At 40.3% G+C, this 16,732-nt stretch overlaps 1 protein-coding gene across 1 annotated transcript in view; it reads left to right on the top strand.

The window, feature by feature from the left end:
* Positions 1-3,892: 3,892 nt before the first annotated feature.
* Positions 3,893-16,732, top strand: part of PRTG (protogenin) — a gene marked incomplete at both ends in the record, with an annotated part of 128,126 nt that continues 115,286 nt past the window's right edge. Inside the window, 2 exons of the mRNA XM_082648982.1 lie at positions 3,893-3,986; positions 6,202-6,504. Of these exons, the coding sequence (XP_082505108.1) occupies positions 3,893-3,986; positions 6,202-6,504 (397 nt within the window). The remainder of the gene's footprint in view (positions 3,987-6,201; positions 6,505-16,732) is intronic.

The raw sequence follows: 16,732 nt of genomic DNA, 5'->3' as shown, positions 1-16,732 counted from the left end.
GGATCTTCCTGGACCAGGGCTCGAACCCATGTCCCCTACATTGGCAGGTGGATTCTTAACCGCTGAGCCCACCACCAGGGAAGTCCCTAGTGAGTGATTTCTTAAATCACATGAAGATCATAGCATGTGATCCTCATCCAGGGCCTGGCCACCTAACCAACATAGTAGGAGCTCAACTCCAGAAAAATAAAATTGAACAACTCAGACTTTTGCTGCGTTTTCTCATTCTCTATGCTTCATAAGCATATACAAATGGTCCTATGATTCCATAGAACCAGATAATGTTTAGAGGCCAGAGGGCTGTAAGATCATTTTGTACAGCTCCATAATTTGGTGGGAGAAGTTATGTCATTTTTCCCTCCGAAGGCTAGGAGTCTTGAATTTATTTAGAGAAAACTGATTCCTTTTTTTTTCTTTTTTTAACCTACCATCATCAGATTTCAGTTCTCTTTTAACTATATAGGCTCTACCCTTTTTGGCTTGAACATAATTGTCCTTGTTTTAGAATATAGAATAGCCCTAAACAAAATAGGGCTTAGGTAGTTGTTTATATCAATGAGATTTTTTCCTTCAAGGGGGTAACTTTGGGAGCTTAAACACCTAGGCTTTTCTTACCTCTTTCAGGACCAGCTTAGGAACTATTCCAGTAAGTCATTATTGTCACCATCAGTGTAATCACCAAACAAATTAATCAGATTTGACTCTTAAAAACCTGAGTATTGCAAAATTAAACCCACTCTAAAAGGACACAGACAGATTTGGCACTAGTGGGAATATTTACTCACAAAATAACAATAGCAATTATTTATAGAGCTATGCACCAGGTACTTTCCATGCATTCTATCACAGTGCCCCATTGGTATTATACCTATTCCCATTAAACAGATGAGGTTTGAGAGCATAACTAACTTGTCTACATAAGACTGAAATTGGAACTCTAGTCTGTCAGACACTCAAAACTATGCTCTTGGGCTTCCCTGGTGGCGCAGTGGTTGAGAATCGGCCTGCCAATGCAGGGGACACGGGTTCGAGCCCTGGTCCGGGAAGATCCCTCGTGCCACGGAGCAACTAGGCCTGTGAGCCACAACTACTGAGCCTGCGCGTCTGGAGCTTGTGCTCTGCAACAAGAGAGGCCGCGACAGTGAGAGGCCTGCGCACCGCGATGAAGAGTGGCCCCCCGCTTGCCGCAACTAGAGAAAGCCCTCACACAGAAACAAAGACCCAACACAGCAAAAATAAATAAATAAAAGAGACTTAAAAGATACAAGTTAAAAAAAAACAAAAACAAAAAAAACTATGCTCTTAGCCATTGCAGTGTTACTTAGTATACGCAAGGCACTGCAGTGGAATCTGTGGGGCATTGGAGAACTAGGTAACAAGTCCTTAGGTAGCTTATGCAGCCTACTACATGACATAAGGCAAGTATTATACATGAAAGAAAGTGTAACTGTCCAAGAAGACATGTACTGTGTTATTTAAAGAAGTATGCTATAAATTCTGAAGCCGACAGGAATAGTAGGGAAGGGAGGGAGGGATGGAGGGGGAGAGGAAGAGAGGAAGGATGGAAAGAAGGAAGGAAGGAGAAAGAAGGAAAAAAGGAAAGAAAAAAAGAAGTTTAAATTTAAAGACATAAAGGATTATACAGTAGAAAGGGCAACAAATCAGAAGCCATGGATTCTGGTTTCTAGTTACTACTTACTAATAAGTGACCTAGGGTATACTGTAAATTTTATATAATATGGTATAACTACATCATCAGGGGAAATTTATTGCTGCCCAACATGGGACAGTAAATATATCAGAAAAGTTTAATCTCATCACACTATATATATGTATCATATATATCATATATATTATTTTCACATTAGATGCAATGCTATGTTCTTCCCCAATACAAGTCAAGGTCCAAAGCCATCTTAAAAGAATCAAAGGCTCCTATGATTAATTGAAATGTTAAAGAAAAGGCAAAGTGGCAGTTTAAAAGAAGTTCTTCCCTTGCTTTTTAGCTTATCTCTCCCCTCCCCCAGCCTTTATTCTTCTGATTTACTCAAAAAGGAGAGCATAAAAGCATCTTATTAGCAATTCTTATCCAGGAAATATAAGCACTTAGGATCAATTGAAAGGGAACTGGGAGAAGGGGGAGTTAAGAGGGAGAAGACTGTCATACAATAAAAAAAATCTAGTTTAGTAGGCACACAGTTAAGAATATCACTTTGTGTATATCTGATTTATCAGATGTTTAAAACATCCCTGCAAATGTTTTATTACCTCTAAACATTTCCCCTTTCCATGAACCTTTACTCTGCTGCTTAGAAATACTTGAAATTCATCTTAATTATAAGTCAGCTTTTGGAAGCAGTAGAGCCCAGGGTATTACATGCAGTTAAGTTGAAATTGTTAAGTAGACTGATCGCTATTATAGTAAGCTTCCGGGGGAAGGTTACTCCCAGCAGATGTACTAAAACTGTTGATTCCTCCTCCTTTTTTTTTTTTTTTTCTCATAAGGAGGATTTTTGGAACATGCTAAAGGCAGCGAGTGTGTTGATGTCCTAGTGACAAAAGCTAGATTTCTGTCAGCTGCTTTCATTAAGGTTAGCTTTTAGCCTGTGCCCTCATCATGGCCATAGATTTAGTTTGGGGTTAGGAAACGCTAATCCACATGTAAATGCTCTCCATGATCCACACATGTTTAGCAGTCTGATTACATTTTTAATGTACCTTTTAACTCCTCTTGTTATCCTTAATTAATTTTAAGAGATGTGAACAAATTCACATTTGTGTCTTTCCTAGTCAGTTTAACTTCTAACCAGGTAGTATCAACGCCTAGTCCCCTAGACCCAGCTCGGAGAATCTAGAAATCTCATCTGGCCTCAACTCTCAGCACAGGGCCTTTTATGTGCACAGCTCTCACGAATTAAAGAACTTTAGGTTGAGAAAGAGATAACAAAACGTCTCCCCAAACGGTAATTGTTCATTTCAGGTCACTCTTCAGAGATGTTTTTATTTAAGCCAGGGCTGCATCTCACGGGGGCAGGGAGGACAGAAACCGTCTCCAAATGTCGGGGCTTATCTCCCGGAGATGCCTCCAGTGTAGCTGACAAATCTCCGAAGTGGGAAATAGTTTTCCCTCCACAGGGCCTCGGCGTGTGAGCGAAGGAGGGGGATGGGCAGGGGCCATCAGGGGAGAAGTCTCCGGCCTTTTCACGTCTCTCAACACCATCCCTCCCTCACCCCGCCTCCTCCTTCCCCGAATCCTAAACAAGCCCGGGGGTGGAGGGGAGTGGTCTGGGGCGGGTGGTGGGGGGAAGAGGGGCCCGGGGGCAGGCCAGGCCGGGCCAGGCGGCTCGGCCTTTGTGGCTCTGTCCTCGACGGCGAGGGGGGGGGGCGGGGAGGGGAGCCAGAGGGGGTGGGGAAGCGGGCCGGAGACCCTCAGCCGGGGCTTGACCCCCAGGTGCATTGTCCGGCGGGCCCGCCCCCTCCCCCCGGGGCCGCGACCCGGCCGCCACTGGGCCCCCTCTCAGCGTCTCCCTCCGCGGCCGCGCCGACCTCGCGGTCCCCAGACCAGGGGCCAGATGTAGAAAGTAGTCCCGAGGCCGGCAGCGGCGGCGCTGTCCACTCCACCGCCCCCGCCCTCTCCAGCCGCCGCCTCACTCCGCCCCCGGGCCGGACGCTCGCGCCCCCCGCCTCCTGCGAGCGGGTGTCCGTGCGCCGGTCTTGCCGCGCCCGAAGAGACCAGCCGCCGGCCGCGCCGTGCCACGCCACGCCGGTGCCCGAGCGGGAAGCCCAGGCTGCGCGCGTCCAGCCGCTGCGCGGAGAGCGCCCGGAGGAGGGAGTCGGCAGGCGGACAGCGGCTGCGGGGCGGCCGGGGAGCATGCCCACCCAACCCTGCTGAATGGCGCCTTCCCTGCGACCCCTCGCCCGGCCGCGGCCGCCAGGGATGCTGCTCGGCGCGCTCCTGCTCCTGCCGGTCCTCGGCCCCGTTCCAGGTGGGCGCGCTTTCTTCTGTGCCGGTGGGGCGTGAGAGAGCGCGCGTGGGCAGGGGAAGGAGGCAACCGGGTGTGTGTGTGTTGGGGGGGGCGGCGGGTCCTTCGCGGGGGCGCTGACCCCCAGTCTCTGCCCCCTCCCAGCAGCTAGTCGGGAGCTGCCGCTGGAGCGCGAGGTACCGGCGGGCTCTGCGGGGGCGCGGGTGGCCGTGGGCGCCTCTCGCAGCGCCCGCCCCTCCCCGCTGCGCTCCCCCGGCCGCGCGCTGCGGGCCGGCGCCCGCCGTCCACTCTCGCCCCTTTCTCCTCGCGCCATTGTCCGCGCTCCGGCCGCGTACTCGCCTTCGGGGCCAGCCTGGGCTCCGCGCAGCCCGCCCTCCAGCCGGGGCCGCCGCGGCCGCACGTGGCTTTATTTATATTGTTTCCTTAGTGGCAGCCTCGCGGCGCAGGGGGCGCCGCGTTTCCGCGCGGCTTCCCCTGTTTGCAGTGGGGGCTTCCCCACGTTTTAGGGCGGGGGAGAGAATAGGTGAACTCAGCGCCGAGGTCAGACCCCTAAGTGCCCCCACTTTCCCGGATCCGGATCGAACGAGGAGGAGACGGGAGGGGTGGAATTGGAAAGAGAAGAGGAGTGGAAGTTTTGTGGCCCATTTGTGCCCCGGAGGGGAGGGAGAAGAGTCCCGAAGCTGAGAAGGAAGGTATCTAAGTAGGGTTTATTTCTAACAGCTAGGGATTTGGGGGCAGGGCCTGAGATATGTGCAAATCTGAAGATCCCTCCAAACTCCAGGCTAGCCTTGAGCAAACTTGGATGAACTAATTTTTCTCTTTTTGACGTGTTGCTTTATTCTTAAAGAGTTAAAAATTGTAAAGTGGATGCGGGGTGCGGGGTGCGCGGGGAGAAGAGGTGTTAAGAATTGGTTGTTTTATTTGTTTACAAGTTACAAACCCCAGACTTCCGTGGGTTTTTTGTTTTGTTTGTTTGTGTCCTGGAGGAGTTAGTTTTCTATTAGCAAGAGAAAAGAATCAAAGTCAGATGTGACTCGGAAACACAATGGGCGCCTTCCGGAGTGGTCCTCGCTGCGCGGGGCTATTAGGGTCGCTCGTGTCGCCCTGGGCATCCATTAGGAGAAGTCGGCAGCCAGGGCGTGGGAGCGTGACTAGTGTGTGAGGTTTGGAGGACCTGCCTTGATGAGAAACAGAGATCAGTCCCGGGGATCATGAATTCAAGACAATCAGAAGGAAGATGAAATGCCCTCCGCCCCTAAACCCCTCATACTCTACTCGGCCCCAATCAATATGCAAGACTTAAGCTAACCTTTGCGCTAAATGCAGGAGGTGACAGGGTATTTGTTGGTCATCGGATGCTTTTTCCTGATGGGGACCCGGGACGATGTGTATGCCTAGCATAAAGCCTTTACTCTGCTCTGATAAAAATGTGTATTGGTTGATTAAGCAATCTCCCATCCCTGTTAGACAGTAAGGACCAATTAGTCACACATTTTTTTCCAACAGTTGGTAGTTCTAAAAAAAATGAAATAGAAGTTTCCTAATCCGATCACCCACTGAGTACAAGCAGCAAGAGTTAGCAACTTTTCAAAGTCAAATGTTTGTCTTTTAAATACCTACCATACTCTGCAGAAATTAAGTAAATGGGTCTCTTTCAAGGAGCAGAGACGAGAGTCCTTGCTATAAAAGGGCAGATATAAAAGTGCAAACTTGTCATCTGTCACAAAAGATAAACGCACTTCCCAAAGGAGTAGGTACCAGGGGTTTCAAAAACTCTTCAAGGGACAAGGAAATAAACTTGCTTGTTCACAGAGTCGGAATTTTGCTAATGATTTCTTGTAAAATTAGACTTTTACGACTTACTCTGTTCAAGATCTTTTTGACAAGCTTGTAAAAGTAAGCAAACAGCTTGTGCTCAAGAGTTTTCCTGATGATTTTGAAACTCTAGCAAGGTACTTGAGGACAGAATTCTTAAAAGGGGTAAAAGTTATTGAAATCTTCCCTATGCTTTTTAGTATAAGATGTTGTAAAAAGATTTCTCTGATTTGTTGAGGTTAGCTGAAACTTAAATTGGTTTATTAAGGTGTTTGTAAGTTAATTAATATGGTTTGTTAAACTTTGTCTCATTACACTCTGAATATGTGTTTTACAATTGTGTGTTAAGAAATGATTTTACACTTATAATTCTGGGTATGCCTTTCCCCCCTTTTCCTTGTAGGAGTATGGTGCTTTAGCGAACTGTTCTTTATCAAAGAGCCACAGGATATAACTGTCACAAGAAAGGACCCAGTCGTTTTAGATTGCCAGGCTCATGGAGAAGTTCCTATTAAGGTCACTTGGTTGAAAAATGGAGCAAAAGTGTCTGAAAATAAGCGGATCCAGGTTCTGTCCAATGGCTCTTTATACATCAGTGAGGTGGAAGGCAAGCGAGGAGAGCAGTCTGATGAAGGATTTTATCAGTGCTTGGCCATGAACAAACATGGAGCCATTCTTAGTCAAAAAGCTCATCTGACCTTATCAAGTAAGTGTTTAAGTTCTTGGTTGTTTGACGTTTTTCACTGCTACATTTTGATGACTTCTCAATTCATTAGCATGCTAACCTGAAAAATCACACAAACATTAAGAATTTTCCTGGAGACAGTAGTTGATGCTAACTAAGGCATGCAGAAAAATCTGAGGAAAAAAATATCTAAATTCGAATGAGTGATTTAGAACAGAAGTCCCATTAGGTTTAGAACACCAAAACCTGTAGAGGTGGCTTTGTATAAATTTGTTTCAAACTGTGAACAAAGTTGGATGAAAAGTTTGACCAACACAACAAAAGTTGTTCTAAAATCTCATTTTTGTAAATTAGTAATTAAATTTTGAAAATCACAAGCAACTTTTTCTGCTTCGTAGATGGCCCTTAAGTGCTAAATCTTTCGTATAGCCCAAGCTTCCATTTCTCTGACTGCTTTAAGATCACCCATGTTGCTTTTTAATTGAAAGAGAGGGCATTGGTCAGTAACTCTCAAGCCTTTGAAGTATTCCTAGGCTTTTCCTGCTGGGAGAGAAAGAGATTAAGGCCATTTCCATATTATGCCTAATGGACTTAAACCAGATCTGCCCACTTTTTTCCAGTTGTCATAAAGTTTGCTGTCTAATGATTTCCTTTGTATTAACAACCCAGTCAGATCAACCATTTGTTCAAGTGACCCACTGCTTGGTGGTTGCCCTGGTAACTGTTGAGTGTAAACAGGGGCCTAGGATAGTTAGAGAACTCCTTGTTTTCACTGAGGCTTTCCACCTCTTCAGGTGATCAAATACCCCACACTCAAGATTACAAAAGACAATGTAAATCTTAAGACAAAACAAAACACAGCACAACTGTATTTTAAAAATAGTTTTACAGGCATCCTAGCTACAAGCTTTTGTTAATCCACAAAAGATAGATTTTGCACTATACCTACAAATTGATCATTTACGAGATGAACAATAGGAGGAGGGAGCTCTTGAGATAAAGTCATAATCTTTAAGAAATAGTTTCTTCAGGGTCTCCACAGTTGAAATTCAGCTATTGGTGGGGGTTTCCTAGGTGACTTTATTGTAACAGTCCATGGCCATATTCATGCCATCCTCATTTCAGTAATATATTTTATTTGTACAATAATAATTAATAGTGGAAAATAAATTGCAAGCAAATATATTTTTGTATTGAAAAATGTCAGAAAAGTAGAGGTTTCCAATTCTAGTCCCCCTCCCCCAGAATAGTATAAACCTGAGAGAGTGTCTGATAAACTCCTTTTTTTTTTGCTGTGATCATTGGCCAATAATCATCTTTTTGTGTTGTTGTTGAGTAGTGGTTTTTCAGTACAGTATTGTTTTCAGGATAGTGTGCTTTTTATGCTTATGTCCTGTTCATTTAATTTTTGTCTAATGTAAAATTGTTCTATAGAGTTGTAATTTTTCTACCTTTTTGGGTTTGTGGAATATTGTGTTTTCATATCCAGGAACTGTAACTTGTATTACCTTGCCAGAGAGGAGAGGGGCAGGATGGAAAGGTGGAGGGGGGCAGATGGGCTTTGAAAGATGAAGCATTTGTCATGACCACACGGTATTTCCAGGACCTCCTTAGAAGCCTGACAATTCTAAGGCACTCAGAAATACTTTGAAAATACACAGAGCTTTCAGTTTTCATAAATAAAGTCTGAACAGTATTAACATAGTAATAGTGAAACAATGTTAATATTGGCTTTTTGAGTAGCGTTAGATTTTGTATCTTTATAAAAATTATTAATGACAAATATTTTATTAGATGTGAATCATTTTGAAGGCTTTTGTGGTGAAGTATTCATATTTTAAGTATCAAAAACTTTCCAGTTAAACTATGTAGAACATTGCTTTGCTGTTAAATATCAACTATAGTATGTTAGTTATAGGAACCACATTTTTCATATGCACACATTTTATTTAACTTGGAGGAGGTGCTTTGCTAGGAAATTGCATTCAGTATTGTAGATTTAAAATAAGAAATGCATAGTGGGTTTAGATTTTTCTTTAGAAATGAAATTTCTTAGAGATTTGAAATTCACCAAGTTAGTTCTGATATCTGAGACGGCAATGTCCAATGACATTGTCGTCTCAGATGACTTTATTCTGTGTTCAGGGTAAGATGTTATACGTATTAAACAGGAAGAGAATAGGCATTAAGTGGACATTCTGTTTTTGTGGGTTTTTTTTAAAAGGTTAGTTCTCTCCTAGTTAGTGAAAGCAGCAGGGTGCAGGTATGTTCTTTTTATTTTCTGGTCAAGGATTTTGTCAGCAAACATATCTTTTAGTTCTGAAGTGTAATAAGTAGATCTGCACCTGGAAATCTAAAACTTTAATCTGTGCAAGTTTTAGATTTTTAACACAGGCAATCAAGTCTTGGTTTCTAAACTTAGGAACTAGAAGCTGAAAGTTGCACTCTAGGCAAGAATTCCATTATTCATGTGTAAATTAGGAATTCACAGGGTTAAAAGGTTAGAAACTGGCCAGGATGAGGTTTACCCTTGTGATAAAGAGCAGATGACCCTCATTCATTGGCCGAAGCTTTCATGTAGCTCTTCTGCAAAGTTAGTTATTGCCATGAATTGTTCTTGAGGAATGCAGAAATTCAAATGTGAACAGGCCTTTCCTTAAGTGTCACTATGGAGCCTTATCTCCCAGGCACATCAGAGCTGGCTGTGGGGACAAGGTTCCTCCCCAAAGGCCTGGAGGCTTTGCTTTCCTGTTGTTCATCCAAGCACAAAAGGATTTGTCTAACTTAGTTTTTCTAAGGCATCCCATTTTTAAAGGAAAGTATAGGGTTAAAGTAATATTTAGTTTTTTTAAAAAGTTAATCCTTTTTATTGATAGCCATTTTACATTTTCATGTAATGGAATAGAAAGGGGAGTAATGTGGGAGGCTCTTTTTCTAGTTGTATACAATAGTAAGAACAGAATATTAAACCATTTCCCATACATTTCAGTATTTTTAACTGAGAATCAAATTTTCACTTTCATAGGTGCTAAGTCTTCACTACATAAATAATCTAATTTAAATATTTTAGGAGTGAGAAGTAATCTATGACATCTTGACATTTCTTGCATTCTAATTGTTGAAGTAAGATAAATTTCATAGGAAAGCATTAGTGTGGTAAAACGGTCTCATATTTCAACAAGTTTAAATTAAGATGAGACATTTGAGGGAAGTAAAGGAGGAGGCAGGTTGTGTTGTGTGATGTGTAGAAGACTGGCCAGTAAGCTAGTGATTGAACAGGAAGCTGGTTGTTTATTTCCTTTCCATAAAAGGTGGAAATTGAAGTCTTAGAATAGAGGGAAAGGGAACATAAAGCTGGCTTATATTTGTTGGGTTTTTCAGGACTGTTTGCTTGGGTGCAAAATAATTTTTTAAATGAGCATTTGTAGCTGGAAGACCATAGGAATTATTATAACTTTATGATGGATTTTTTTCTCCGAAATTTTGAGATTAGTTTTAGCATCCATAAAATTGTTTTTTTGGGGGGTGTCTATTTCTGTAATTTTATGTAGCAGTATTTGTTTCCTGTAAAAGGATGTAGGTTGTTTTCCATGAATAAAATGTTTATTACTTCAGTTTAAGTTGAGATGAAACTTGAGGTTTTTTGATGAGATTAATGAAAAACTGTTCTGTGAGTGTGGTTCCTAGCTTAAAGAGTAGTACATAAATTATAGCTCAAAGCTCATCTTGAAATGTGAAGTTAAAATATATTGAAAACATTTAGAGTCATGTTCGAAAGAAAAGAGGGTGGGTGGTATACTGAAAAGAGAAAGGTAAGAGCTATGAGACTATTAGCCTAGATTTTGAATTTTATTAATGATCCTGGACCCAAGATGGGCAAGAGTTTGCTTCATTGTCACTTTTTATTGAGATTTGTAGATGCTGTAAAGGACATTGTCTCTTACCTGTGTGCATGTTCACTTCAAATCAAGCTGTTAACAGTTACTTGCCCTAACTTAAGAGTGCTAACACAAAAGTAAAAATTTTTTGATTTTGGAAAAATAAGACAGACAGAGATATTTAGAGAGACCAATCTGCCAACATTGTAGATAAGATTCAGATGGTGCTCTCTGGGTCTAAGAAAAATCATCTTTAAAGAGAAGGGGGTATGGTTCAAAAATACGTATTTAAATTAAAAATTTACTAGCTTAAAATTGCATAAGTTAAATCAGGGAAGTAAAAGCACATGTAGTTCTACAGGCTTATTTACAATGATACTTGGTTCTTAAAGTCTGTCTGCCTAAAAGGTTTATCAGGTACCTGGTGATCTCTGGGTAATGGAACCAGTTTTTCCCACTTTGCACTTGATTAGTGAGGATCATTTCTCATCTGCAGAAACCTGTAACGCTATCTCACTGTTTTTCAAAGTTGTTGGATTTTTTATTTTTCAATGAAGCAGGGTCCACTGAGGGGTAGAATTATAATTTGCTTTAAGATGTATAAATGTGTTTGTTTATTTTATTTTTGTCCAGCTTCTTAATGGAATTTTGAAAGGGCATTTGGTATGGCCCTCTTGTGTCAACTAGCTCTGATTATTCTAAAGAAAGGCCCTAACTCTCAGCACTTGTTTGCCCAGGCATTTGTTGTCATTGCTCCTGAATTTAACAGCTGGGCCTATTGATGAAGTCCAGAGCAGTTTAAAAGAATAGCAGAAAACAAATCTCTTAAGCAGGGTGTTAGGTTGAAGGAGTATTTCAATTCATAAATACATGCATTTGAGGTTGCTTTTTTGAAAACCCTAATATTCTTGACTACAATTTTGAGAGATGATTTTTATTTCTCCTAGGCAGAGGTGCTCAGTTAGGGTTGATTACTTTCAGGTTTTAAACTGGCAATTACTATTTTTTTAATGGGGATTTTATTTTTCTTTAATTTTTAAATTTTTGATTTATTTTTGGCTGTGTTGGGTCTTTGTTGCTGCATGCGGGCTTTCTCTAGTTGCCGCGAGCAGGGGCTACTCTTCGTTGAGGTGCACGGGCTTCTCATTGCGGTGGCTTCTCTTGTTGTGGAGCACGGGCTCTAGGAGTGCCGGCTTCAGTAGCTGTGGATCACAGGCTCTAGAGCGCAGGCTCAGTAGTTGTGGCGCACGGGCTTAGTTGCTCCGTGGCACATGGGATCTTCCCGGACCAGGGCTTAAACCCGTGTCCCCTGCATTGGCAGGCGGATTCTTACCCACTGCGCCACCAGGGAAGCCCGGCAATTACTATTAATATGAAAATAATAATGTTAAGTCAGGCATTTTGCTGAGGATTATAGTTGAATTTTAAAAACAGCACTGATTATTGATATGTTTTAAGAGAAATTCTAAAAGTTGTACCCCAAATAAAGTTTTTGTTGTCAGGGCTATTTTATTTTTTAATTTATTTTAAAAATATATTAATTTATTTCTTTGGTTGTGCCAGGTCTTAGTTGCAGCACGTGGGATCTCTTAGTCACGGCATGTGGGATCTTAGTTCCCTGACCAGGGATTGAACCTTGGCTCCCTGCATTGGGAGCACAGAGTCTTAATCGCCGGACCACCAGGGAAGTCCCAGTCAGGGCTGTTTTAGTACTTCTGAGAGTTTATAGTGTTCAGACTCTTTATTAAAACATTTTTAAAACTCTCATTTGGTAAAAAATCTTGGTAAATGAGAGGAAGAAGAAGATATGGTTGTAATCATTGAAGCAGTATTGGAAGTTGTCCTAACATGGTAATCTGCACAGAGCAAGTTCACAGTCAACAGTTGACAATGATGTACAAAAAAGGTAAAAATGTTCCAAATTACCTTCAGCAGCTATAATTCTGAAGCCAAGTGAACTGCTTTAGGGATATGTATTGCAGAGGATAAAGGTGTCATCCTCACAAAGGTCTCTGACACTAATCTGACAAATACTTTCCTGACTTTTACATTCCTTGGTTTTTTTCTTTTTTTAACCTCTGGTTCTCAGAAACTGCTTTTGATGAGCTTTAAAAGCCAAATTCTTATAGACTGAGCAGAAGGCATGAATTTAAAAGGTTTGGGAATTTTTTTTTTAAGTTTCTGGAGGGTTTGCCTTTTTCTTGTGTTTGTATATATATATTTTACAGCTTTAGCGTTTGTAGTGGCTAGATTAATCACGTAACTATTGGAGAATGCAATCACTGTTCAGGGTCCTGGTTTCAAACTTGTATCCTCATTGGATTTGTTAGGACTGATGGAAAGAAAATTTTCTTTAAAATTTTTGCTTTATGAAACTATAGTAAATCCCTGTTTAGAACAGTGTGACCATTTTTTTTAAATGATATTGCTTTATATAGACTACTTTCTCTAAATAAATCATATTCCTTTGGAATAATCCTCCAAAATGACCTTTTTATTGTTTTGTAGTCTTTTTAGTACTACTCAGAATGGATCTTCCACTCCACCAACATTTACCAAATAAGTAAATAAAAAAATAAATTTCTTTTTTTTTTTTTTCGGCTGTGGATTACATTTCTTAGGGTTTCTCAGCCTTGGGGCAATTGACATTTTGGACTAGGTAATTGTTCATTGCAGAGGCTGACTTTTGCAATGTAGCATGTGTAGCAGCATCTCTGGCCTCTATGCACCAGATGCCAATAGCACCCCTTCCTAGTTGTGGTGACCAAAGAATGTATTTTGGGAGGCAAAGTCACCCCTGGTTGAGAACCACTGATGTTTCTGAGAGTAGTGCAAAACTTCTTTCCAAGTGTCACTAGGCTATTAGTATTTTAACTGTTTCTGCGTTAACTTGATATTCAACTTTTTTTGGTTTTAGCAGTGTTAAATTTATTGATTGGAGACGACTTACTATTTTTAGGTACTGTCAAGGAAGCTTGATAAAGAAATGTATTTGGATCGTTGTTTGTCTAATTTGGAGTGATGCCTTTCCATCCCTTTTCACACATAGTACATTGAAAACTGCTACTAAGAGTTTACCCTTCTGTAGGTTCATTCATTTTGATTTCAATATTTCAGATCTTTTTGGGGGGATATCTAGTCTAAGAGTAAATGCAAATTTCATTTAACTGTGTTTATGTAGCACCTTTTTTTTCTTGATGTGATGGACACCATAGTTGAAGAGATATGAGAAATCTCCATGTGTGGTTAATGTTAGAGAACATCTTTTGTGATGCTCTGCATGGTGAGAAGTAAAACTGTGTGAGATTAACAGCCCAGAGAATAACATTTGCTGTGTGGTACGTTTTTCATTGGGTGAATGGTTAACCGAAATATTTTCAGCTAATTCAGTGGTACCATAGACTTATTTTGGGCAGAAGCAATTTCACTTCTGCAGATAATTATGTAAAGATGGTAGCATCTTGTGAGGGCATCAAGGGGCGACAGAAAGGAAAAGAATTAGACACTGAAGTATATTAACTAGTACATAGAAAGTCACAGGCAAATTGAGTGGTTATTATTGAAATATTTGTTTTAGATTACTTAGTAGTAGTGGGCAGGGACTTCATAGTTTTTATCTTTCCCAGGATATCACTCTATGTGTGTGCTTCCGTTTTGATTAAGCTGTTTATGCTAGTAAAAGTTATGATTGTTGCTACATGCAGTTAGTCACCCGTAGAGGCCAGTAGCCACTGGTGGCTCAAGTAGGCAAGTTGAGATAGATGAAGGAGGAAGCAGAATATTTTAATGAGTGATTCTAGTGCTGAGCAAGTCTGGCTAAACGTTTTTGGCACCATGTGTTCTATGCCAAAAACGTTACTTGGAGTGGAACAAGTCATCAGTTAGTTCAAAATAGAAGAGAAGAATGCACATTTTCATTATATTTGAGGAAAATAGTGTTTGAGTCCAAACAGAATTTTAATATTCCTGAGTGCTTATTTTCCTGTCCTTGTAGTCATTTCATAAAGAAATTATGAAGTTGACAATTTCCAACAGCTGGTAAATACTCTTCATGCTGCTAAATTTTTACTGAGTTGCTGGGAGGGGTGAGGTCGGAAAGCAGAAAGAATGACTAAAAGGCAGAAGAGCCAAGCATTAGTGCCTTCTCCATTGTTGGTGACTTATACGACTTTAGACAAATCACTTCATCATTCTCATCCTTGTCAGATCCTTGTCTTATCTGTAAAAATAGGTACCTGGGGGGAAAAAAGGGAGGGATGGATATTGAGCAACACAGTGCCCTTAGTTTTTTAATTCTGTTATTGTAATTCTAAGTAAATGGCCAATAAATTATATTTTTTGTAAGGCTGAGCCCAATCACATTGCAAGAGAACCATTTAAGTCATTGAGAAAAAATTTTTAAAAGCTAGTCAGTTATTTAACTTGGTACTTTTAAGGATTCATACTCTTGCAGTGGACCTTAGGAAGATCTGCTTTTGGAGATGGGGAGGCCTTAAACCAATACTGATAATTTGAACTAGTACTATTTTTAAGAGTCTAGAAAAATAAATTACTTTGTCTGGGATTGGACAATTCAGAATAGTTGTGCTGCTTTGAAGGTTGATGTAGTGTAGGAGAGGTATAACTTTACGAATATGTATCTGGTTCTGCTAATAATTAATAGTGTATTCTAATGTTTATTGACTCGGTGTTTAAAAAAATAGTGCTGGTTTCATCTTAAGAGAGTTTTGCTAATGTTATTAGTGTTTTAATAGAAATAGATTATACTGGCTTCCCCACTACGACCGCCAATTCCTGTTAAGAATGATAAGGTTTAATTTTTCCTCCAGCTTTCAAACTGAATTAGCTTGAGTCCCTCTGATTGGATTTAAAGTAATTTCGATTAAAGTACTGACCTCAAACTGGACACATAACAAGAAAAAAATGCTTTGATGTTGGTATTGCATTTTGGTATTTTTTTAAAAGGGAGTTCACAAATTTTCTTAAATAATTTTATCAGCTAAATGTGTTCACTGTTTTCTTAATAAAAAGAATTCACTTTTTGTATATTTAAGAAAGCCATATTTTCATGCTCTGACTTAGTAATACTTTTAACATAATTTTAACTGAGGGACCAACTTCAGTAAAGCAATAAGATTACCAAAAGTTTCACCGAAAGCAATATGAATGTTATCCCAGTGATGGAATATGATTTCTTCAAAGCCTATAAGTATCTTTACCTGGATGATTTACTGCATTTTTAGAAATCTGTGATAATTAATACTTGAAAGAAAGTACACAGACAGAAGAAACTTTGTGAAATTTAAGTTTAATTTTCAGTCTACCAGTTGTCAACTTGGAAGCTCTGATATGTAAGGAAAAAATTTTACTGCTTAGCACATGGTACAATGAGAAATTATAAGTGGATCCACAGTTGGTCAGTAGAAAGGTGATAATTTTCTTACCATACTAGAATCGACTCCACCATTCTTTTTATTTTTTTAATTGAGATATAGTTAATGTACAATATTATGTAACTTACAGGTGAACAACATAGTGATTCACAAATTTTAAAAGTTATACTCCATTTATAGTTATAAAATATTGCCTATATTCCCTGTGTTTACAGTATATCCTTGTAGCTTATTTATTTTATACTTAGTAGTTTGTACCTTTTAATCCCTTACCCCTATTTTACCACTCCCTGCTTCCCTCTCCCCACTGGTAACCACTAGTTCTCTATACCTGTAACACTGTTTCTTTTTGTTATATTCACTAGTTTGTTGTAGTTTTTAGATTCCACAAATAAATGATGTCGTATAGTATTTATCTTTCTCTGACTTATTTCACTTAGCATAATACATCCAAGTCCATCCATGTTGTTGCAAATGGCAAAATTTCATTCTTTTTTATGGATGAGTAGAATTGTACATATATGTATACCACATATTCTTTATCCATTCATCTGTTGACAGACACTTAGGTTGCCTCCATATCTTGGCTATTGTAAATAATGCTGCTATGAATGTTAGGGTACATCATGTATCTTTTTGAATTAGTGTTTTGGTTTTTTTGGGGGGGGGGATATATATACCCAGGAGTAGAATTGCTGGGTCATATGGTTTTTAGTTTTTTGAGAAACCTCCATACTGTTTTCCGTAGTGGCTGCACCAATTTACATTCCCACCAGTAGTGTACAACAGTGCCCTTTTCTCCACATCATCACCAACATTGTTCTTTTTGTTCTTTTTGATGATAGCCATTCTGACAGGTGTGTGGTGATAGCTCATTGTGGTTTTAATTTGCATTCTCTGATGATTAACAATATTGAGCATCTTTTCATGTGCCTGTTAGCCATCTGTATGTCTTCTTTGGAATAATGTCTATTGAGG

The sequence above is a fragment of the Grampus griseus genome, assembly GCF_964374135.1.
Source record: "Grampus griseus genome assembly, chromosome: 2".
NCBI lineage: Eukaryota > Metazoa > Chordata > Mammalia > Artiodactyla > Delphinidae > Grampus > Grampus griseus.
The sequence above is the reverse complement of the archived record's forward strand: the minus strand, read 5'-3'. Positions and strand labels throughout refer to the sequence as shown.